The sequence below is a fragment of the Oryza brachyantha genome, chromosome 3 (genome assembly GCF_000231095.2).
Source record: "Oryza brachyantha chromosome 3, ObraRS2, whole genome shotgun sequence".
NCBI classification, from domain to species: Eukaryota; Viridiplantae; Streptophyta; class Magnoliopsida; order Poales; family Poaceae; genus Oryza; species Oryza brachyantha.
Window position 1 is genome coordinate 10,891,951 of NC_023165.2, and position 24,543 is coordinate 10,916,493.

Sequence of the window (24,543 nt, forward strand, 5' to 3'; positions counted from 1 at the left end):
GGGGCCTTTTGAATTGTTTACTGGGTCCACATAAAGCCCATGTACTTCGGCCCACTTATAAAATGCTCGTTCATTATTTTCTTTCCTCTCTTCTTCGCGGTGTCTTATCGTCTCTTCCACCCCCGCCGCCGATGGCCGCCGCCGCCGCCGCGATGTCGTGTCTTCTCTGGAGGCCCTACTACCCCTGCGCTCTCCTCGCCCGCCGCGTGAACCCGAGGGTCCTCCGTACCACGCTGTGCCAGTCCTACTCTACCGCCTCCGCCCCGGCTTCTGACGCGCCGACCTCGCCTCCGCTCACAACCTGCTCCGACGATGGGGGCAGGGGCATCAGGTGGGAGTCCGCGCGGAAGAAGAGGGTCGTGCTACGCGTGGGCTACGTCGGCACGGAGTACCGAGGTTTGGTTTTGTGGCTGGATGAGATGTTTTTACTGCTCAGGCTTTGAATTAGCAATGATGCGCGTATTCATCACTGCTATGGCCTCTTTGTCCATGTAGGCCTCCAGAAGCAGCGGGAGCTCAGCGCGGACTCGAGTAAGCTCTGATTTGTGTGATTTGATAGTTGCTTCCTAGGTGCTGCTTCTTTGTTCACGAGATTGAAAAGCTCAAAATTGCAATGTCGCGGTCAAGAAAAATACGAGTAGCTTGCATTGCAAAACTAGTGTGGTGGTACTAGAATATTGGTATCAGTTTCATTCTAGCCGCATCGAATTGTTATCATTTGTTCTATGCATGGACATAATGTTTGCTTTGCGTATGTCCTTTTTTTGCCATCAACTAAATAACAATCTAGGTCTAAATATTCTACCGTTAACACTTTTAGGAAAGATCCAGATTGATATTATCATATGTTATCATGGCAAGTTTATTATGAACATTGACACTATATAAGACCTGCATGCGACATCTCATTATGAGAGTGCTAGTGTAATGGAGTATGTATGTAAACATTAATTGGTTTTTTCGGATCTCTTTCGGCAGCAATTGAGTCAGTCTTGGAAACCGCCATCTTCAAGACAGGGGGCATTCTTGAGAGTAATTATGGAAAGCTGCAAAAAGTTGGCTGGGAAAGGAGTAGTAGAACTGATAAAGGGGTAGGATTTTACATTTTAACCTATAGATTTGTACAAACCATTCTAATGTGTTCTTTCTTTTGTCTAACAAATGCTTGGATGCATGCTTAGAACGGACTAATTTCAGGTACATTCACTGGCCACGATGATCTCTCTAAAAATGGAAATTCCTGATCGAGCATGGGAGAATGACCCTGATGGGATTTCTCTTTCAAACTTCATTAACTCCAATTTACCAGATAATGTTAGAGTTTTCAGTATTTTGCCTGCACAAAGGTTAGAGATACAAAATCATTGATATAGAGCGATCAGTTTGAGTTACACATGGAAAAATCACTTTTCTATTCATGGTACAACATGCATTCAATATCAGGAGTTTTGATGTAAGGAAGGAATGCTTGTACCGGGATTACTTGTATCTTATTCCTGCAGAAATAATTGGAATTAAAGATGGCTGTAGCTCTGACGAAGTAGTGGAGCACTTGTCAGAATTCAACTACATTCTTAAGGGTTTTGAGGTATGTGTATGCTTAGACTGCAAAAGAACATGACAAATGATTCCTTTGATGAATTCTTTGAAAGAAGAGATGTGTTTATGGAGACACACAGTGACACAAATACTGCCCTATTCTTAAATAAGACTAAAACATATGTTTGTAGGACTAGTAAATTCACATAAGGTTATATAATTTTGTCATGTCAGTCCATTGTGGACCTTTATTTCAAATATCACTCTCGCATGTTACTGACTTTGCTTAGATCCAGTCATCCAGCTGCAATTAATCAGATGGAAAATAATGAAGTGGAAAAACTTGTTTAGCTCCATAAAGCATGCTTGGAATCAGATAGGGAATGTTAAGCAGGCTCAATAGCATCACTGTGTCCTAACTTGTCAATCTCCAGTTACTTAATGATGGATGGACTTCAGTGAAGAGTTTTTAGTAAGTTCATCTAAATACTAGACTAAATTGAAGTTTAGGAAACATGTAGAGGTGGTATAACTAAATAGATGAGGGACTCCTGGTTCATTATATTGTTTTCATGAAGTTACTGGATCAATTATTGAATTGTGAATTTGCAAAAAGCCTAGCCCAGTTTGATCCTGGTAGTAATTTCGTTTTTGGATGTCTGGGCTATTTTCCAAGAGACATCTGATTGGTACATAGCCCAGGCGGGTTGTTTCCCTGAACCATCACCGAATGGTTTGGCATGCATATCCTTTCTACTCAACAGTAATTATAGACATAGTCACAGTATTTTTATTTCTCATTCTGTGGGTTACTCTGCATCTGCGGCAGCTTCATTAAATTGGTTCTACATGTAGGGAAACCATCCATTTCATAATTACACTGCCCGTGCCAAGTACAGGAAAGTTCTAGCAGGAAGGCATCGAAAGGTAAAACGAGCAAGCTCAGCTGTAAATTCCATGTCCTCCAAAATGGGTATGGAGGGAATCTCTTCTGATGATGGAACTAGTTCAGATCACGATGAAGAAGACTTGAACTCTTCATCATTAATTGGTTCTAGTGCACCAGAAAACAGTTATAAGGATAGTCCTGAACTTTCTAAGAAGCAGGTGCAAATTCGAGCTAGGTGGCTCCATGAGCCTGATGAAAATGATAGATTGAATGCTTCACACTTCAGGGATATCCTCACATTCTCCTGTGGAGAGTTGCAGAGTTCATCAGGAATGCAATTTGTGGAATTGACCATATCTGGAGTATCTTTCATGCTACATCAGGTATGCAGACCATAAGAATTGCCCCCAACCCCGTCAATGTAACTAAAAATCCACAATAGTATTATGCTTATTGTTGTTCTTTGTTGCCAAAGGAGTCACATACTTGATACCAAAAATACCCCTCTTGACTAATCAGTTCTTAAAGTTTTTTAACTGTTTCTATGCTATAGTATTTTGTTTTTACTGTCACTAGGCTAGTTCCTTCTGAAACTATGCATAATCAGCAAAATTGTTGGTTTGGGTTCATGGTTTATATACCTTGCAATATGAACTGTAGGTAACAGTAAAAGTACTATGCATACATGGAACTATGGCTTTGCCATAATGTCTTTCTTTCTCTTGACCTCAGATCCGGAAGATGGTTGGTACTGCTGTGGCAGTTAAGCGCGGATTACTACCCAAAGATATTATAGCACTGTCTCTTGCAAAGTTTTCTCGCATTGTCTTACCAATTGCCCCTTCTGAAGTTCTGATCCTTAGAGACAACAGTTTCTGCCTGAAGAACAAGCAAGGGAGTATAGTTCGGCCTGGGATCCAATCAATGAATGAATCTGAAGAAGTGAAGAAGGGGGTTATGGAATTCTACAAGGCAGCTCTTCTGCCAGAGCTAGCAAACTTCTTGGATGCATCCATGCCTCCATGGAAAGAATGGGTAGAGAACTTGGACCAATTCACGAGCATACCAGATTCACAGTTGGAGGAAATTAGGAGTGCTTATAGAGTATGGAAAGCGGACTACGACCGAGTAAAAATGGCTAGAAAGAATGTTACCATCGACTGATTTGTTAAGCCCATCGACTGATTTGGTGAAGAGGAAGCATGATTCTATTTCAGACATTTCTTCATAACAAGAGCAACCTGACTGTTGGGCAGAATCATAGGGTCACATTTCATCCCCCAAGGATAACAGGGTACGGATCCTGAGCTCATGTTAGGGCCACATTTTATCCCCAAGGATAAGACCTAGTTCATACATGCAGATTTGGTTCAATTAAATGCTTGTTTACCCGTTGCCTAAGCCATGTATCCACTGCAAAATCTTGCAGAGCAATACTCTGGTCAGTTGTTATTTTAAAGAAAATCAGAGGTGAACATCGTCACCTGGCCATATTCAGATACTGCAACTCCGCAAACACCATAATCATCTGCCGATCTCGTAGGTTAATCCTCCTGGCCCGTTGTCTCAACTCTCAACTGAACGCGCGTCTCGTCAGTCACGCGTCCCGTGCAGCGTGACCTGTGGAGGAGAGCTTCAGTGCCCTAATTGTCGCCTCACGAGCAGCAGCAGCGAGCGCCCTCTGCATCTGCCCAAATCCCGTCGTCCGAGCTGGAAAACGATGTGTCTGGGCGCCAGAGCACGGACCCCTCGTCCAAGCCCGTAGCGGCGGCGGCGACGACGACGACGACGACTGCCTCGCGCCGCGCGCGCAGCAGATGTTCCTGTCCCTCGTGAGCCCTCTCGGCGACGCAAACGTACGTACGTACGCTCCTCTGGGCCATCTTGGCTGCTGGACGGACGGACGAGGACGAGGACGAGAGACGCAGCAGCAAAAGCTTGTCGCTTCACCTGGAGCGCGCGCGCGCGCGTCCGCGACAACGACAAACCCCCACGCCGTGTTTGTACGCACGCACGCCACCACGGCAGCACTGATCAAGTCCTCCCTCTCCGCTTCAGTGCCCTCGCCCAGAGCAGAGCAGGGCAGAAGCAGAGCAGAGCAGAGCGGGTGACTGTTACGCCCATGAGACCGCGCGCGGGACGCGGTGCGCTCGCCCGATGGCCAGCACCGTCTTTGTTGTTTTGCTCCGGGGGACGGACGGGCAGACGGGCGTACGTACGTTCGCGTCAGCGCGTGCGTGACCCCGCGCGCCCGCTAGCTCACCCAGAGAGTCACAGGCGAGGCGAGACGAAACCGACGCGATCACGCGGCGGGATACCGCACCCGCCCGATCGATCCGTCCGCGCGGGCGTCACGGGAGCATAGTGGTGGTGGCAGCGCAGCGGCGGCAGGGAGGGCGCCGTGTCTGTCTCTCCGGTGTCGTCGTCGTACGTGTCCCCTGGACAAACGGCACGGCATCCCGCTGCTTCCTCCTCGATCCGCCCTGCTCGCCGTGAACGCGACTGTGACCGAGCACCTTGCTTTGCTGCTCCATATCTCGATCGGCATTGCAACGGATATCATGAAAGCGTTATCAAGTCGTCTCAGCCTCCTTCTCATTGGCCGGTTATCTTTTATCTCTGCATGCTGCATCCGCCGGTACGTAGTTCCGTGGATTTTGGAACCGGTATATATATATATATATAAGCAATGCACCCTTTTTCATCTGACCGTGACCGGGTTGTGGTATGCATCTACAGTGGTGGTGATGAGCAGTGCGGCACGCTTGTGAATGGAGAGACGTCTGCCTCTGGCCTATCCGGCTCACACGCTGCTGCTCACCAGCTGGGGCAGCCACAGCCACTCCATGCCAGCCACTGTTGCAGAGCACGGTGCTACTGCTAGCCAGCCACCAATCGTTGCGTTTCGTGCCATATCATGCTCGATCGGGAGCTTCAAACTTTCAAATTAAGACATCGATCAGGGCTTCGGTGTCGTCATGCATGGTACCCACTGTTCGGTGAAGCTACAGATCAAGATCAAGACAGAACGTAACGTCGCATATATTCAGCTTTGCTTCCGATCGATCGAATCGAACCTCCCATCACATATGTTACATGATCTTATTGCCATAGACTACATATATATATAAATAATTTTGATGATATGCTCCCCTAACAGTACTAGTATTACACAGGAAATGGTTCGGTGTACTTTGTTTCACCGAACTTAATTTTAGGAGCCTACCATGCATGCATGCATCTCATCACCATGCACCGCCGGCGGGTAGACGACGGAGGCAGATATCAGAGAAAGGAAGAAATCGAAGGCCCGGGGAAATGGAGAAAGAAAGAACAGAACAGATTAATCGAGCAAATTGTTGCGATCGATCAGCCATGCCCGGCGGCGAGGACAACAAAACGGCGGATATGTGTAGCCAGGAAGGGCTAGCTTCTCCGCTTCTGTGCATGCTTACTCGTCGTCCTCCTCCTCGTCGTCGTGGTGATCTCCGGAGCAGCTCCTGATGGCCCGCAGGACGGCCTGCTTCACGACGTGCTCGTCCACCTTCTCCACCAGGTTCTGCAGGAGCAACATACGTACAGAGCAGGCAAAGAAAAAGGCATGTCAAGCTCTCGTCCAGAAATGCCTCGATGCTTGCTATATCGATCCAAACATCTCCCATATCTCTCGAAAGGGATCAATGAATTCTACCCAAATTGAATTGGCCTCGATCGAACGACTGATCCGATAATTAAGTTAATTAACGTGACTGCATGTTTACCTCGCCACCAATGGCCTCTAGGCGGAAGGTGTCGGCGCAGGACGCCGTGGCCTCGAGGACGCTGAGGCCGAGCTCGTCGAAGGCCTCGAGGATGGAGACGAGGAGGCCCGGGCAGCTCTTGCCGGAGAAGACGTTGACGAGGAACCCGTGTCCTAGGGTTTCCACGGTCACCTGCATGGTGTAAAACCATAGTATCCATCTAGTCAGCAGCTCAGCTCAGCTCAGCTCGATCACACTGACCAGATATTCAGACACAACTCATAAATGCAGACATGGAAGCATTAATTAACTGCGTGTTCTGTCTGTGCAACAGTGCGCGTGCGTGTACGCACGCGTACTACCAGCACTGACCAATCCAAAACTCCATTAAACTGGCTGGCTCATCAGCTAGCCACTGTAGCATTACATCGTGCATGTGAACTATGCTAGAGCCACACGCAGGTTGGCTTCTAGTGCTGGCCTGTCCTCTCTTGCCAGTACGAAATTTAAGTATAACAGAACAGCAGCAGAAGAAAAAAAATAAAAGAAAGAAAGAAGAAGAAAGCAAATCAATGCACTGTTGTGTGCTAGCTAGCTTGAGCTAGCTTAAGCTAAAGGCGTGTGATGAGTTTGATGCGTACCCGATTTTGTCTGAGAGCGTCTTGCGCGCAAGCGATCTCCTGGTTCAGCCTCACGACCTTCTGCTTCAGCTCCTTGATGTACTTGGACGCGTCCACGATGATGGACGTGTTGCTCAGCTGCAAACATATACAACGGCAGACACATCATTCATCTATCCATGGCCGGGGAATTAAGAACCATACAAATATATATCGGTAATAATATATAATTAATGTTGATCGAATTAATTTATCCAAACTAACTAACAGAGCACAACACATATGTTCAGCTGGATATATACATGTACAGGGATAACTGCAGGTAATATATGTGCGACATATATATATATATCGAATTTGATGGGGACTACAGAACTGACGCATGGTATCGTTTCGATCACTGACAAGCTCTCACTCTCACATGAGAAAGTAACAAAGAGAGGAAAAAGAAAACTTGAGAACAAGGAGAGGGAGGGCGAGTGATTAATTACAGCGTGGGAGTGAGTGATGGAGCGGAGGATTTGCAGCTTCTCCTGTAGCGCCGCCGCTTTCTTGCGTTCCCTCGACGACATCATCTTCCTCTCTGTAGCAGCAGCTCTCTCGCCCTCTTAATTCTTTCTCCTTTCTCTATCTCTCTCACAAACACAATCACAGGCACAGCTGCAGCTGGCTCACGAAGCCTGACAGCCCAATTGAATAGAGAGAGATATACATATACACAGCTTGAGAAAAGATAGAGAGAAGAAGAGAAAGAGAAGCAGAAGTGTGGTAGTAGTTAGCTTGGTAGCTAGGTGAGAGCAGAGCTGCTGCTGCTGCTAGTATAGCTTAAGATAGCTCAAATGGAGAACGCCGAGATGAAAAGGTCACTACTCTCCATATGTATATAGTGTGGCTGCCTCTCGCTCTCGGCTCTCCCGGCCGTGGCCACTCACGTGACGATATTGTTGTATCCTTCTGATCATTTAATATATTCCTCTCATCTTAAAAATCAATTGAAAGAACAAAAAGGAAATATATATAACTGAATGAGAACTCAGTGAAGGAAAAGAAAATTAGTAAAAAGAACGCAAAGTATTGGACGTATGCCTGCCTGCCATATATATATGTTTACTAGTATATGTACATATCTCTGAATCTATATGAGAGGAGACAAAATAAGATCGACTAACCTATACATCGTGCTGCATACGACGTCGGAGCAAGTGGACGATAGGGTTCGGCAAATATTGATCGCTCTTGTGTTTCGTTCTAGCCATGTATACAATTTTTGCTATTACTTAAAACTAGATGTGACATACGAAACTGGCATTTCGAGGCGTGGTTTTATTATTTCCAGGGAGCACACCCAACACACATGCATGATATGCATGAAAGTTAGTTAACTTTACTACTACAATATGTATACAGTGATCAGAAGTTGTGGGCTGGCTGCTTAATTGAGGGAACTGGATTATATATATGTGCAAAAACACGTACATAAGATGAATTAAGCGACAAATCCATCCATCCATGTAGCTAGATGGACGTGGATATGGTTGGTTCCTGTGTGCATGCATCACCAGCTAGAAAAGGAATCTGCTTGACAAGATGCAGTGCTGCGTCCTCCATCCCGTGTGGATTAAACAACTGACCATTAGCAAATTTTCTGAAGAAAAACTGGGCCATTAGTTATCCAAGGACTTGTATATGAACAACTTGCTGTACGTGGTGTGCAATATACTATATAGGATCATCGAATACATCGGATGCCCCCATAATGGAACACAAAATATCCAAGGTCCAAACGACACTGTTACTACATATAGTAGTAGCTAGCATGGTTGGTAGTGGCACTACCTCCGGCCGGTGAACTGAATAAATTTCTTTCCCCCTTTGACAGCGCCAGGGAGAACGATGTGTGTGGGTAGGGTAACCATGAGACCGATCACCAGCCAAATTAATGAAACATTCTGATGTGTATTCATATGTGGCGCCATGCATATGGTGGGCTGGTGGCCATTCCCAACTAGAGCAAAAGGAATGGAAGACCAGTACCACAGCATTAATTAGCTCGGCTAGCTATAGGTCTAGATGCTCTTAATATTATACTTTACTGCCGCTTTATACATAAAAAAAATACTCGCTTCGTCAAAAAAAAACAAATTTTGGTTTTTTATCGAGCGTTTGACTGTCTGTCTTATTTAAAATTTTTTAAAGAAATTCTATAAAAAATAGTCACATATAAGTACTATTTATGTTTTATCATCTAATAAAAATAAAATTATTAATCGTAATTTTTTTTAATAAGACGAAGAGTCAAATATTATATCTAAAAACTGAAAAGTTGATTTGTTTTAGGATGGAGGGAGTAGAAGTCACATTCTCCATTGGATTTATTATTATTGTTATTATTATTAATGTTTGTTGTTATTATTATAGAAAGATACTCAGTTTTTTATTAGATTTATTCTTTTTGCTAAATAAATGCATGTACATTGCAACATGTTATTGAATATAGAAAAAAATAAGTCTTGTTGAATTCTTTTTTTAATTGGTTAAAAAAAGATCGATGGTGTGTTATATTGTGTTTAAAAATAAAAAAATTCATTTGAAAAATACAAAACAAAACAAAATACTACACTTGGAAAATTTAGTACAAAAAGCACCATAATCAGTCACACATATTGTGTTGATATGATAGCCCATATAACAGAGATGGTGGTGGGACAGACTCATTGTCACCACCATTATCTTTTTTTATATAGTGGTATAGATTTTGCATGTGTACCTCAAATTTCATCTTTGGTTTTGTGAATGAATATGTAACACAATAATATATATTCTCTCATCCTAAAATGTAGCTATCTAATATTAATGATAGTACTACATAAGTGCTATGAATCTATCTGGACATATAAATCACAATTGAACAATTAATTTTATTTTTCATTTCACCAATTTTATATTTGACCTTATATAGGATACACACCAAAATGTGTGCATATTCTTCACCAATGCTCAACTTAGATATGGTTCTCTCGATCTTGCTCTCTTTCGACTAAAACCATGTGCATACACTACAACACAAATGAGATGTAAACACTTTTTTAAATACTATATTTTTCAAATGCCTTTACAACAAGTATAGACACTAAAAAAAATACTTTATAGGTGCCTTGTGGTGATTTGTCTTTACCAACAGAGAGACAATTTATAAAGTGTCTCTATGCATTGCGGTATTCTTATAGAGACATTATATTATACGGCCACCATAGCAAACCATTATAGAAAAATAGAAAAAAAAATCTTTTACACCTAACAATCCTTGAACTCAAGACCTATTGAAATGAGAGTTTTTTTTGTTTATCATTCACCTATCCATCTTGACCTTAGGTGATTACTTGTTTGTTAATATCATGTCTTACATATATTTAGTTATTTAGTATGAATTCAACTCCAATTAAGTGTCTTTAAGAAGTTAAAATGTCTTAATAAAGTGCCGATACATATGAGGCAAATTATAAAATACCATAAAGATGTCTATATAAGATTAATTTATTAAATTAGGTTAGAAAACTACCTCTAAAGTGTTTCTACGGTAAAAACACTATAGGCAATTTGTAAAATACCTCTAAACAATGTCTCTAGGCTATAGGAGTCTTAATTCGTCTCCATAAAAGTGCCATTACGTAAGGTTTTTGTTATAGTGATAATAATGACAATTGTGCTATTGAAGACAGCAACAGATTCACCTTCGCTGTAAGCTGGTGAGGTGATGAAGGTGTGTTGACGTCAAAATATGAACGTTGACGTGTCACACATGAAGGCCTGGGAGTCAATCTTAGACAGCACCAGTGCAGGACCTAAATTCTTAGAAGGTGCGTGGGCGTGCCAGTCAGTTTGATCCTGTAACTGACAAGATAAAGAATAAAACGAGTTGATCGGCTATTGAGCCGATAGGTAAGTAATTGTTCAGCCGATCGGACGTTGATGCAGCAATATTTAGCTGATAGGTTGAGCAATCGGCCGTTGAAAGCTTGGATCGGCTAGAAACCTGATAGAAATAAACTTGAGTTAAATATTAGACCAACGTAATCCGTCAAGTTACTTATTAATCTTAGGCGATCGGACGAGCCCCTATAACCAAATCGAACCAAACATACATAGATCGGACTTAACCAAGACAGTATGCGGTCGAGCATGATATAATTATAGGAAACATGAAGATCGATAAGGCTAATAAATAAACCGACGAATTACTTGGAATAAACAATGAATCATATGTTACGATCGGCTAAAACCAATTTACATGTAATCCTCATAAGCCGATGCAACATAAATAACTACCGATCTAAATGAATCAAGCCGATTGATGTAAAAATAATGCAGTAAGGCAATCAACTACTCTATTAATGTAAATATAATAAACATGTAGATCGGCAAGGATCATCAGCTATAAACGACTGACAAACGACCAAGATCTATAACCCAGATTGCTAAGAATAATCATAGATGATCGGACCCAACTGAGACAGTTTCAAGATTACACCTAGCAATATCAGGCTAGATACTAAACAATCTAGATTGCTATCAAGCCAATGAGCCGATGACTGATAACTTATAGGCTGGTACTCCAATAAAACAATAAGCAAAATACGTCAACATGATATAAACTATCTGATAAAGGCAATCTACTAGATCGGACCAAACCGAGACAACACTAGATTGAATATGCCAAATAGCAAATATCAAATCGACGTAAATTACCCAAAGTGGTCGACCAGATCAACTCAATATACGGAAGTAACTCAAGCTGAAACTGATACGATAACTAGCAATCGCACAACCAAATTAGTTGATCGGACCGAACCGAGACAGTCCTAATCTAGCCGATGCGATTACCGTGGCCCGGTGGAACGTAGGACTTACCCCTCCGCCGGAGATCGAAGCGATGCAGCCCCGCGTCAGGTGCCAAGTTCCGCCGGTGTTGAAACCTCGGTTAGGAGGGTGGCGATGCGCCGAAAATACTTGATCTATTGATTGAGAAGTAGATGGTTTACAATGACCCCAGGCATACATGTTTCTATTCTAGTATATAAGAATATTTTGTGTATATTGGACCATCATACTAACGACGTCATTGTTTTGCTCAAATTAAGCATAAGTAAAACCTCTTATGAATAATTAAAAATAATTTATAGGTAAATCTTTTATATATGTGTTCTTAGTGATATAAAAGCAAAGACAGAAAAATAAATTATGACAAAACCATACATCAACTCAAAATTTAAAGTTTAAAATATAATTTTTGACTCATAAGCATAAATAGAAGCGAAAATTCTAGACATAGCATTGCAGAGAACAACGGTCGGATGGGTCCTCACTAATACAGGAAGCATTTTCGCATGTGAGCCGAAACCATCTTTGCATGTGATTGGCCAGTCCGCATGCGCGAAAATATTTGCAAAGATCACCATTTGCGCATGCGGCCGGCCCAGTCGCATGCGAAGATCGATATTAAGACGACCAGATGCGAAAGATGATTATCTTAAGCAGCCACATGCGATAATGTCTCTTCGCATGCGGCTTGTCGACCCGCTCCCGTAGGGGCGATTTTTCCAGGCGCCACCACAAGTCGTCCTCATGTAATCTATTGACCCGGCCCCTCGTAGTGGCGAAGCTGCTTGTATGAAAGGGGTTCCCAGGAACCCCCTTTGGAAAAATTTTTAACTAAAGTTTATGAATTTTCACCATTTATTCATTCCTCTGATTTAAATTCAGATACACGTGACACCTCCCTCTATTTTACTTTAGCTTCGCCCCTGGTCCCTCGTACAGAAAAATGGTTTATGTAGTAGTGTCTTGTGGAGACAAGCTAGCATGTGTGGTTGATCGAATGGACTGATATATATGATATATGAGTGCATTATTTTCTCTTGGCTCAAGATGTACGTGAGGCACTTGATGTCTTGAGAACAACCAAAAATGCAAACAACTTGTATAACCAACTCTAACCTATATTAATTATCTCGTATTTTTTACAATAAAAGTGGATCGTTTATGGTACATAACGAGAGAAGAAACAAGAGTACATGTTCCCGAAGGCTTAAATTCCATATCATATTTCATATATATATACAACTATGGCACACAAATGCATGCCATATATATGCCCCTTGTTTGCTGCCCTGCAACTAGGAGCTTGGCAGCCAACATATCCCAGCTGGGCTACACAGAAGAGGGCAGCAGATACGTTCGTACGAGGCGATAAGTTTTTAATCTGTTTCTCTTCGAGAATGACGACGACGGCCGGGATAACTAGTTTAAACTATATCTACCGTGTGACCACCGCATGCGCCTACATACGCATACGGCACACCATGTGATCGATCGATGGTGCATGCATGTATACCAAACTATACATATTTATATATGTTAAGTAACAACTATGTATACATTTAAAACGTTACAAAAATAATCACATGCATACGCATACCCCTCCGTTTTTTAACATTTAGATCTTATCCTAAAATATACACATTTCTAACATTATTTACTACTTGTGAATCACTATTTCTATTTTATCCATACCAACTCTCTTATCAACATACATTCTTTATTTATTAAATAACATTATTTTTCTTCTCAACCTTGATCTCTACTTTAAAAAATCATTACATTTTTGAGACGGACGAACATATTATAATATATCCATGCACAAGGGTGGATCTGCCACCCATGTTGTGTAGGCTAGAGCCGCTCTAACCCTATTCATGCTATTGGAACCCTTTAGCCCTCCCAATAAAATTTATGTCATTACTTAAGGGAATAAAGAGTTGAAGGTACGATGAATCAAACGAAGATTGAAGAAGATATGAGCCAATCTTAATATTGTTTTCTAAATCCACATACTCACTAATTCACTTGTGGGAAGGTGGAGCACCACAGAGGGAAAAAAAAAACGTAGTACATCCGTGACGGTACTTACGTGTTAGGATGGCGTGGGGGTGAGGTGCGTGCGTGTGGGGCCGATGGATCGACGTTAACCAGCGAAGGCAGCAGCGCAGCTGATGCTGCTTGGAGCTGCAGTGTTGGGGGGGGGGGGGGGGGGGGGATTGAAGCTACCGGCCGCGCGCGGGGGGTTGGTGGGGATCGATCGGACGTGGGGGCGCGCGGGGGGAGAGCGAGGGAGGGAGGGAGGGGAATCTGCTCGTGATCAATCGCGAGGTGCATGGTGGGAAGCGGCCACAGGCGGGCACCTGCAGCGCGGGGGGGGGGGGGGGGGGGGGGGGGGGGGGGGGGGGTGGGGAGGGGGGCGCCGCCGCGCGTACGCTGACGATCGATGTCCGTCGTCGTTTCGACTGAAGTGGTGGGCTCGGATTATAGCGAGGGGAGCGAGCCACGACGACGGCGGCGGCAGCTGTCTAGCGGCCTACCTAGCGCGCGCTTGCAAGCATGCGTGTTTCTACGCGTGCGGTACACATGGCGTACAAATGGAGACTAAGAGCATCCTAACAACTTATCTATCTCATCTTCTATTCTAAAAATAGAGGATGAAAACTACAAATTAAGCTCCAACAGAACGGGCTATCCTATCATCTATTTTTAGAGGTCATCCATATTAGGAGAGAGAACCTTCAATTTAGATGATCTCTCTCCATCCTCCAAATAGATATAGAGAATGTTATATATGGATGATTTAGTGGAGTACACAGAGATATGAATGATGAAACTAGTTTAGATGATTATCCAAATGAAGATATGGATGACCAAATTTAGATGAGATGTTGGGGATGCTCTAAGAAGGTTACCTTTTTTTCTGCTTTGAAAAACACCGAGACGGTGTATTTATTATAAATAAAAAGGGGTGATTGGGTTTTTTATTTAAAAAAACCAAATGACAGATTTGTAATCGAAGAATAATTATGAATACAAATTTTATTTACGTATTTCTACTGATCTAAAAGCTAGCCAAGACTGGAAAATAAATTTTGATAAAAAAATTTTAAAATCAACTCTAAATTTAAGGTTGAAGTCCAAATTTTGGCTTATAATCATAAGCATAAGCCAAAAGATGAGGATGAAAATAATATGTGAATAAAGTTTATATATTTGTTCCTACCTATCTAAAAGCAAAGTCTGATAAATAAACTAATATGAAAAATCTCAAAATCAACTCTAAATTTTAGATTGAAATTTAAATTTTGGCTTATGGCATAAGCGAAAATATGAGGGTGTAATTATATAAGAGATCTGCATACAAAAGGATTGAATCTATCTTTCTCTTTTCTCAATTTATTATTTTGTTTAGCTAGATTTAGCTCCCCAAACTTTGATGCCGACTAAATTTGGTCTCCAAATTTTTAAACCGTGCAAAATTCATCCATTTATGTGAGCAGAATCGGCAGTGTGCATCGTTGGCTCTTGAGCATGTCGTGATTGTCATCCGACACCACCCGGAGGATGCCATCGGTTGTCGCGCACCGCTCTAGTGCCACCCTGTGCACTCAATTAAGTTTGAGTTCGCGTGATGATTCAGTGAAACCACTCAAAACTGTTTAATTAGCTAGAGGGCGAAATTTGCATGGCTTTAGGAGTTGAAGGACCAAAAAATCATGTTTTAAAGTTGGGGACTAAATATAGACAAAACGAAAAGTGTGGAAACCAAAACTAGACTTTTCCCATACATAATAGGTACGTATCAATCAAACATTATAATTGAAAAAAAACGTGAAGAAGAAACCTAATAGTAGCACATGATGTAATGAATATATATGTATGTATTTATGTCTATTATCTTAGAAAAGGAGGAAAATTAATTTGCATTATTATGTCGTTAATATGGTTTAGATTGATAAATCGATATAGTGGTATATACAGAATACAATTGTATCAATATAGAAGCTAAGAAATGTATATTGACTTCTAATTAAAATTGGTTGTGTATTAAAAACAATTGTATCTGTGAAAAATAAAAGCTACTAAATGAAACTTAATCTTATCTCTAAATTTCTCGATGCAAAATTGTGGTGGAGCTCCAGTTCTTGTATCTTATATGTTGGTTTGGCAGAGCTGTTGAGTTAGAGTTTTTTTTTTTTTTGGGGGTAAGATGTTGAGTTAGAGTTGAACCAAACTATCCACATCTATTAAAAAATGGAATGGAACAGGTTAGGCACTTTGATAAAATTGAACTGTGGTGCGGCGATGTCTTTCTAGCTCATAAGCGATAACTTCACTTCACTTGAGATCACTTATTACGCGCTGTATACCCCCGACAAACATTACATTGATCTCTATATATATGAGCGTGAATCTGTACTATCCACTGATATTTAAGCCCACCTCCTGCTTGGGACTAGCTAGCTGGTTCTCCTCTAGACATATAAAGACAACGATCGATCACTACTAGCTGCTGTTGCATGAATAGTGTATGCATTATTTGCCCGCATACTTGCCCCCCTTGAAATAGTTAAGCGCAATTATCTAGAGAATTCCATGCCGCACGCCTGGCTATGGGCCTGTTTAGGGATCTTGACAGCCCTAAAAATTGCTTTTGCCAGAAGCGGTTCATAGCTTGTAATAATCTATAGTTACAAATTCTTAAAAAAATAAACTAAGAACGCAGAAGCCGGAGAAGCCAGGTTTAGGAGCTTTACCAAATTATCAGAAGCTGGCTACTAAGCAACTATTTCTCAGAACCTAAAGCTCCTCAAACAGTCCCGTAGCTCGCTCTCGCACTCGCTCGCTAGCTGGAGTTTTTTTTGTCACTCCGTGCAACAGCGCGCGTCGCTGATGAGAGGCCGTAGCTCACACCGCTGCACATAAGTACATAACGTGATAACAATGCTAGCCATATATTGGAGCTATTTTGTTTTTGGAAGAGGGCGGCGCGTGCATGTATACGTACGCAGTGCCGGTACGTCCAAGGAGAAATGCTCTCTCACGGGGGCGGGGAAAGATATCTTTGCCGCCGTGCGTTGTCCGGTTCCGTGTTGGCGCCCGCCCACACGTGCCGATCGCCAACAAATCGTTGGCAGAGGGAGGGAGCAATAGCAACAAACGAGCCTTTTGTTCATGAGTTAGCGCCCGGTTTTGTTGCCTTGCGACGGAGGACTCGAGCGGAATAAATATTAATCTGGATTATTGAAGCATATTAATATACGTTGAAGTAAGTAATGCATCGTAAGATAGGACATTGATTTAAACTACTAGGGGTGGTAGGTCTTTATGCACTCAATAATCTAGAAAACAGTATTAATGCAGTAGCTTATTGGATTATAATAATCTAGACTTTAGATTATAATAAACTAGCACAATAATCTAATTATTTGTTTAGATTATTTCTATAATCCTGATGACAATAATCCTAAGCTAAAACAAACAAGACTTTAATAAATGAATAATGAATGGAGGTAGAAGCATAGTGGGGTAAAATAAGAAGAATTTTCAATGAGAAATAATTAATTGATGGGATAAGTAATACTACGAATGTTTATATTTGGTATAGGATTTAAATAGTAGAAATGGTTATATATTTTAGAACGGAGGGAAAGGTTACAAATTTAATATAGACTGCTTGATCCCAGGCGGACAGAGTGAGAGAGGTGGCAGAACTTTTCAGATATAAGAAAAAAGAAAGTTGCTGTGGCTAGGTGGCCACTTGGTATGGAATTAAGATTGGAAGAGCCATATATGTTTCAATCCTTTATTTAATTCGAGCATAGTATAAATATGTTCGAGACGTTGAACCGGAGTCTATAGGACAGAAACCACCAACCATTGCCAATCGAGCTGGACACGGTTCTCAATTTGTTAGTAATGTGTGGCAGCCATATGGCAAGGTAGGTATTTTTGAGTGATGGTTATGAGCTATGTGGAGTTATTATATATGTCAGTTGAGAAATTTTATGGTATTTAAAAATATATGAATATGGACACAAATATTCCTCAAGTTATGATAATTTCTCAAATTGCTCTTATAGATAAAAAATTACCCGCATATAATTAACTAATTGATATAAACACATGACTAATTCGGATAGCCATTTTTAACTTTTAATAATGTTAATTGCACGTATTAGTGTTGCACACAAAAATGTTATTAATAATAACTTTAAAAGATTGGTTAGAGAATAGAGCCAAGAAGAAGAAAGAGATACATTATGTGTTACTAGTTATGTGTTATGCAGATAATATTTGTATCAGCATCCGTATGGAATGGCCATATCATCTTTGTATTTGTATTTGAAAAAAAATGTTCGTATCAATCCATATCTAGATCTGGATTATCTAACGTAAATTTTTTTCATATTCGTTTTTTTCAGGAGCGGACAACACTATCCACTCTATTTGGATCCACATAGATGGTAAAAAAGCTCATATTAGAATAAAATGGGTGAACAAAGTGGACAAGCATTGTTGAGATCCATTGTGTAGTAGAGCAACGGTGCAGCGACATACTTAATTTGCTTGTGTATCTTTGACCTATTAAGATAATAATACGATGAAGTTACTATGTTAATTACAGTATCAAAATTAAAAGTTCGATCGAATTTCACCAAATAAAAAATTATATTACCACTTTCAATTAATACATTTCATTCACAATAAAATATAAAAAAAGCCCGTGTAACAACAACACTAGCTAGCTGCGTAATCTACCCAGGCCATCATACCGGTTATGGTGTATACATATCGCATAGTCCTATTCAACTAGATTTACTAGTTCTCCGTGTACGTACCCGACGTACGTATACACAGGACATCTGGAAAGCGACGTGCCAAAAGTGCATGAGACGACGCTCTTACCTGCGTGCGTATGTAGCTGTACAAGTGATCTCTACCCCTATATGCATACGAACCACAACCCCGTCCGGGAAGGCAACGCAACGCAACGTTAATTCTGGACGGGACCCCGCATCCACGTTAGGGGTGGATTCAACATGGAATGGCGGGGGCTCGAGTACCCGCTACCCCTGTTAAATTTATTTAAGTCCCCACGAAGAACTCTCTAAAATTTTATGATAAAGATTAATAGAAAGAGAGGCTGAAACTCTATCTAAAGTATTCAGACCCCCTAATCTCGTTAGCTAAATCCATCACTGATTCCACGTCATGGCGTAGTGTCAAGCATGAGGCTGATCAAACTAAATATTGACGAGACACTGCATCCACGAGAAGCAGCAGTGTCAGTCACAGCCCCCCATATATATATATATATAACATCGTAGTACCACACATTATTATTTGTCTTTTTGAGTAAACTATCACAAAGGACCAATGGCTCCAAGCTGAAAACAAATCTTTAGTCTATGTCTCAACTCGCTCCATCTCTCTGCCTCTTTCTCTCGCTATCTCGTTCTCTCAGTCCTGACTTCCCCTCTCCGGCCCTATCTCACAACCTCCTTTTAGCGGCTATTCCTCCTCCTTCCTTCCCTCGATCAGTGAGTTTGCTGAACCTTTCTAGCCTCCTTACCTCATAACAACGATCCCCTCCTCCATACCCCTCTTCCAGTGCTAGCAATGGCACCGTCATGTAGGAGACGGTTTGCGATGCTATGTTGGGGCACCATATTGCTTAGATCCAGATGCCATGAGCTCAAACATGGTCATAGCCTCCCGCCGCCCTGTTGAGTAGTGATGCCCTCCTTTTCTAGAGTTTGACCACCTCATGCAACCTCTTCGTCTTCTCGTGCTAAGTTGATTTTATTCGAAATCTATGGAAGTCGGTGTGAGTACCGATCTATCTCTAGATTGACAAAAGCACACTCCAAACATTGTCACCTCGATTCAAGCTAAGGCATCAGGCCGATCTCTTTTTTCTTTTAATTCGTGGAGCCTTAGAGGTGTCGGCTCATAAACCAACACGAATAATTCCTCCTCATCTATACTAATTTTGTGATGGCAGCTAAGAATCTTGTATAGTTGTAGTGTTTTAAACGGGTACCAGTAGACTATTCTAGCTAGTGAAATGAGTGGTAGGAGCTTTAGTAAGAAGAATCTATTAAGGGAGTGTTTGGGACAATGGACTACTTTAGTCCCTCGTCCCATCAGATATTTGGACACTTATTATAAATAGTAAACGTAGACTATTAATAAAACTCATCCATAATCTTAGATTAATTCACGAGACGAATCTGTTGAGCCTAATTAATCCATGGTTAGCCTATGTGATGCTACAATAAACATGCGCTAATCATGGCTTAATTAGGCTTAAAGAATTTATCACACGAATTAGCTCTCATTATGTAATTAGTTTTATAAGTAGTCTACGTTTAATATTTATAATAAGTATCTAAACATCCGATGTGACGTGAGCCTAAAAGTTAAAGCCCCATCTAACCACCCCCGAAGCCTGACCCATGGTTCGATCGGTTTGACTGTTGCCCCGGCCGGCCAGCTCACACACATAAATGGACAACCAAAGAGCTAGCGGTTCCGTAAAAGCTGTGTAGCTAGGCCGCCGGAGAGAATCGAATGTCATGCCTCCACCATCCTGGCCTAGCTTCTCTCCTAGACTAGCTGCTTCGTACTCCCTCTTTTGTGCACAGAAAATTCTCACGTCCATCTATCAACCCTGAGGTGACCTAAGCTAGCTTTGTGTCACTGTCCTTGATGGCATATATGCAGCAACATTCCCCATCACACATTCCCCTATTTTATTGGGCATGCAACCCGTTCGTATCGATCTCGCTCGCCCGTGTGAGGGGGCAGGGAATATATATGTGTTGCCGATGAGCTGTACACATAATTTGGGCCTCACTCTATATGCATGAGGCCATAAATAGCTAGCCCTCCTATATGTATACCCTCACTACTTAAAACTAAAACTTAATTTTTACTAGGTCCAAATCGTACGTACGTACGTTATTGAATCTTATCGCCTCAGAACACAATAATAGCAACTATGCAAATGTGCCAATGTGCATGCATGTTCAGAACTAGCTATAAGCTACCCATTCATTCATTCATTCATCGATCATTCATACATATACTTTCTTGCAGGTACGGTGGTGCGTTCACGTCTTTTTCTAACCGGATTAATTATTCCATATATATATATATATGTTGTAACTTCAGCTAGAACGTGTTGGACCAGCTACACGCACAGCATCTTGTGGGGCTTACCTTGAATGATACTTCCTCCGTCCCATATTATATAGGATTTTGACTTCTGTTTGTAATGGTTGATCACTCGTCTTATTTAAAAAAATTAAAAAAATATTTATTTTGTTTATTATTAAAAGTATTTTAAGTATTACTTCTAAATTTGTACTAAATTTTTGAATAAGACGAATGATTAAAAATTATAAGTCTTATATAATCTAGGACCGAAGGAGAATAAGCTATTGGTGATAACCATATTAATGTGTAGAGAGAAGGTACATGGAGAGAGAGAGGGAGAGAGGATGGTGGCAGGGAGTTGTGCAGAGTTCTGTGCTGGTGTTTGGCCTCTTGGAGTTTTGACAAACATCTCGTGAACTCAGACTGTTGTTGAGGACGCGGTCACGCGTACGTCGTTATTAGCTCTAGGGTAGGGCCCCCATGTGTGTGTATATCCTTGGCAGAGGCCTGGCCTTTTGTCCTGCATGCATTGCATGCTCTTGTTGCTTGCATGTACTCTCCGTTATTGGAGGAGGGGTTAATGTACGTAGCTGCTTTGTCTTATTATCCATTTGTTAATTTTTCTATTAGAAAAAATGGATACCTTTTGCTATTTATAATTTGTTTTATAAGAACGAAGATATATTCATAATTTTCTGTCATTAAAGACATGGAAATAGGATGATTATATTTTCCTTATTTGTCTAATGTCCCGTTGACATGTAGGCCGCCCTAGGAAATATCTTGGAGGTGCTAAGAAAGATATTCATGGAGCTAGCTTTCAATATAAAGAGGATAGAACATCTGATCTAAATTAGAAAACGCATGGTAACTATCGGGGTGGATTATAGAAGATGAAAAATATGTAGAGTTTGGACAAGTAATTAATTTTATTCTGAAACTTTAGTGGGCTTTATTTCATACCAAGCTAACAAGTGGTGGTTTTGGTGGCAGAGGTATTTAATAAAGGCATCGGCGTTCTTACCATTACAAATATTTCAGCTCAAGAGAGTTAGATGCCTGGGAGAAGCTAAACACTTTATTCAAAACTTAGGTCTTACTTAACCTTTTTACACAGACACATACTTCCTTCGTGCTACAAGACTTTTTTTTTTATACAAAGTTGATGGAACTAGAAGAAAGCATTAAAGACCAAAGTGCCTCTCATTATTAAGAAAATAGTATTATCGACAAGGAAAATGTTTTGTGCTATAATTTAGTCATTTTTTAGCGAGGAGGGTGTGTGAAAAAAATACCTAGACGCACCCAATTCTATTAAATACTCTTTTTGGTGGGCTTTTAAATATGGAGTCCAAGTTACTCATCAGGTTTAAAAAATAGATATTTTCTTAGTTTTGTCAATCTTGTGTTGCTATAAAATAAGCTGTCACATGCTCTCTTAGTATCATATATTTGAAATATTTGTAGATACGCCCTTTTAAAAACAAAAACGCAATGACATCCACATCCATAGATCAAGGATAAGAAAAACCACGACATACATCAAGTAGTTGTCCAACTAACTAGCATCATCAACTGAACAACCTTGTCAAATATCAAAATCCTTCCAGCATAACCATTAGACATTCAATAGATCAAGAACACTAGCACTAGATCAGATTTGACTCATTGTCGCCGTCCCCACAGAGCCACCAAAGATGTCATCGATCTTCCTCACTATCATCGTCTACTTCATGCCATCACCGCCAATATTTCACTTGAGACTCCGTTGTCAGCATCTCACTCTAGTCATACCACACCAGTTCAGCAGTTCTCAAGGACATTGAAGGTGATAAATAGTTTCTACTTGGTATAGATGTCGAGAAGGGCATTGGTGGTAGAGGGATGCATGGCGAGGTGGTCAGAGGTTACAAGATCTACCAATCCCTACCTCCAGGCCATTGGATCTATCAGCCTAGCCATTAAGAAGAGTATGAAGGAATTCATCATTGTTGTCGTTGTTCGCATGTTGATGGCCATAGTCGGGAGGGGTCGAGCCAATAGTCATCTCATACTATCATTTACTGAACTTCGTATGGCTACACTATGATGACGGTAGCAAGGAGGTGTGTGTCGGTGAACTTGGAAGAGGGAGGCTAAGGTGGTGGCATAACTAGGAGGAGGGTGGTCATCACCACCGGGGAGAGAGAAAGAGGAAACAGTTAGAACTAGGAGATGAAGGGATCGAGAGCGAGCAAGAGAAGGGCAGACAAGCAATACTTTTGAAGAATTTTATCCATTGTCGTTGGGTCGCTCATCGGCTGATCGATTGGCTTGTATCAATCTGTTTTCATTTTCTTTTCTTGTATCACCCCATGGATATTGTTTTTTAAATAAAGCGATACTGATTAAATTGGTGTTGATTTTTCTTCCAAATCATCAGTGATGAGTCATAACCACCCACCCCCCAAGGATGCGGGATGGGTGGGGTTTGGGTTGGGAAACCCAAAACAATGTCGATTTTTACCTAATCGGCACTAAGGTACCACGATTGAATGTTTATGTAGTAGCTAACTAGTAAACATTCAAGGGAGTAACTAGTAAACATTCAATGGAGAAAAGGGAAATCTATACTATGAAAATTAACCAACAACTTGCCTTTTGTATTAATTCATTATCTTTTGTGACGGGGACAAATTAAACGGGTATTAATTATCATGAGCATCTGCTCCCAATCATATGAACACAGTGCACACGCGCATTACATTATAATAATACCAATTTAAGGACGCATGGAAATTATAAGAAGGAACTATCACATATATATATAGAAGTTCAAATGGGTACTCAAGATAGATCTGGAAATGTCGGAAAATATTCTGGCTTTGTTTGCGACATGCATGAACTTATCGTGTTCCTTGAATCCTCGTTAGATCGATATTCTAAGACAGGGGCCAATGTCTTTCGCACAAGTAGCTAGTTAGGGCCGGGTTCCCACCAATTATTTATTGCAAGCACAAGATCAAGGCGATACAATGACACCACCAACTTGCAACGAATAAAGAAGGCGCTTGTGGCTTGTCCGAATATAGCATTTTTGTGAGAGCAAATGCCGGCCTGTCCTTGTTATTTAGTAAGTCCAATGGAGATCATCTTGCTGATCACTAAATATTTTTGTGTAAGCTCGCTGGAGGGGATATATACGAATGTGAGAGTATGTATGTATTATGTTCTTAATCTAGTTTTTTATTAAAGAAAAGATTCTTCTCGAAAGCACTCCATTCCTCTTGGGTATATATAGTATGCAAAAATAGCTATCTAGGGTCCGTCGATTCTTGTATAATATTTTTGTATCTATTCTAGTTCGCACTCCTAAGAAGTTCATGCGTTAATTAACTACAATAGTTTAGATGCCCTGTTTAATTAGCTTGATTGTGTCATCGGGACCATAGATTGTATTAAGATTTTTGGTTGTAAATAAAACATGGCGTAGGAGGCTCACGAACTCTTTAGATTTACCCTTTTTTCCCCCTGAAATTTAGAATTAATGTGAATTGAGTTTAGTTCAACTATGTACTTTTTTTTATGGTGGAACCATCCCACCCAGGTTTAAATCTTAGATTTCATATGAGTACAAGTTTAAATCTTAGATTTCATATGGGTACTCGTTACGGCTAATTATTTTCTCAGTGGGAGACGACATACGTATCCCTCGATAGCCTCGCGTACGTAT

The 24,543-nt window shown here is 41.1% G+C and overlaps 2 protein-coding genes across 2 annotated transcripts; one reads left to right on the forward strand and one right to left on the reverse strand.

The window, feature by feature from the left end:
- The first annotated feature begins 68 nt into the window (after positions 1-68).
- Positions 69-3,966, forward strand: LOC102716769 (putative tRNA pseudouridine synthase). The gene is made up of 7 exons (XM_006651292.3): positions 69-396; positions 496-531; positions 979-1,091; positions 1,198-1,346; positions 1,444-1,588; positions 2,395-2,811; positions 3,161-3,966. The coding sequence occupies exons 1-7, from the start codon at positions 132-134 to the stop codon at positions 3,590-3,592; spliced, it is 1,557 nt and encodes a 518-aa protein (XP_006651355.1). The 5' UTR covers positions 69-131; the 3' UTR covers positions 3,593-3,966.
- Positions 3,967-5,471: 1,505 nt separating this feature from the next.
- On the reverse strand, positions 5,472-7,628 carry LOC102704224. Its single transcript, XM_006649993.3, has 4 exons — positions 7,280-7,628; positions 6,810-6,926; positions 6,190-6,360; positions 5,472-5,987 (listed from the first exon to the last, which is right to left on the reverse strand). The coding sequence occupies exons 1-4, from the start codon at positions 7,361-7,363 to the stop codon at positions 5,880-5,882; spliced, it is 480 nt and encodes a 159-aa protein (XP_006650056.1). The 5' UTR covers positions 7,364-7,628; the 3' UTR covers positions 5,472-5,879.
- Between the last annotated feature and the right edge of the window lie 16,915 nt (positions 7,629-24,543).

Excerpts from the sequence above, each read along its gene's own strand:
- LOC102716769 (XM_006651292.3), top strand. The coding sequence starts at position 132 with ATGGCCGCCGCCGCCGCCGCGATGTCGTGTCTTCTCTGGAGGCCCTAC. Across the intron at positions 1,092-1,197 it reads GTAGTAGAACTGATAAAGGG|GTACATTCACTGGCCACGAT; the intron begins GTAGGATTTTAC and ends GACTAATTTCAG. Across the intron at positions 1,347-1,443 it reads AGTATTTTGCCTGCACAAAG|GAGTTTTGATGTAAGGAAGG; the intron begins GTTAGAGATACA and ends ATTCAATATCAG.
- LOC102704224 (XM_006649993.3), bottom strand. The coding sequence starts at position 7,363 with ATGATGTCGTCGAGGGAACGCAAGAAAGCGGCGGCGCTACAGGAGAAG. Across the intron at positions 6,927-7,279 it reads CCATCACTCACTCCCACGCT|CTGAGCAACACGTCCATCAT; the intron begins GTAATTAATCAC and ends ATATGTTTGCAG. Across the intron at positions 6,361-6,809 it reads ACGCTCTCAGACAAAATCGG|GTGACCGTGGAAACCCTAGG; the intron begins GTACGCATCAAA and ends TACACCATGCAG.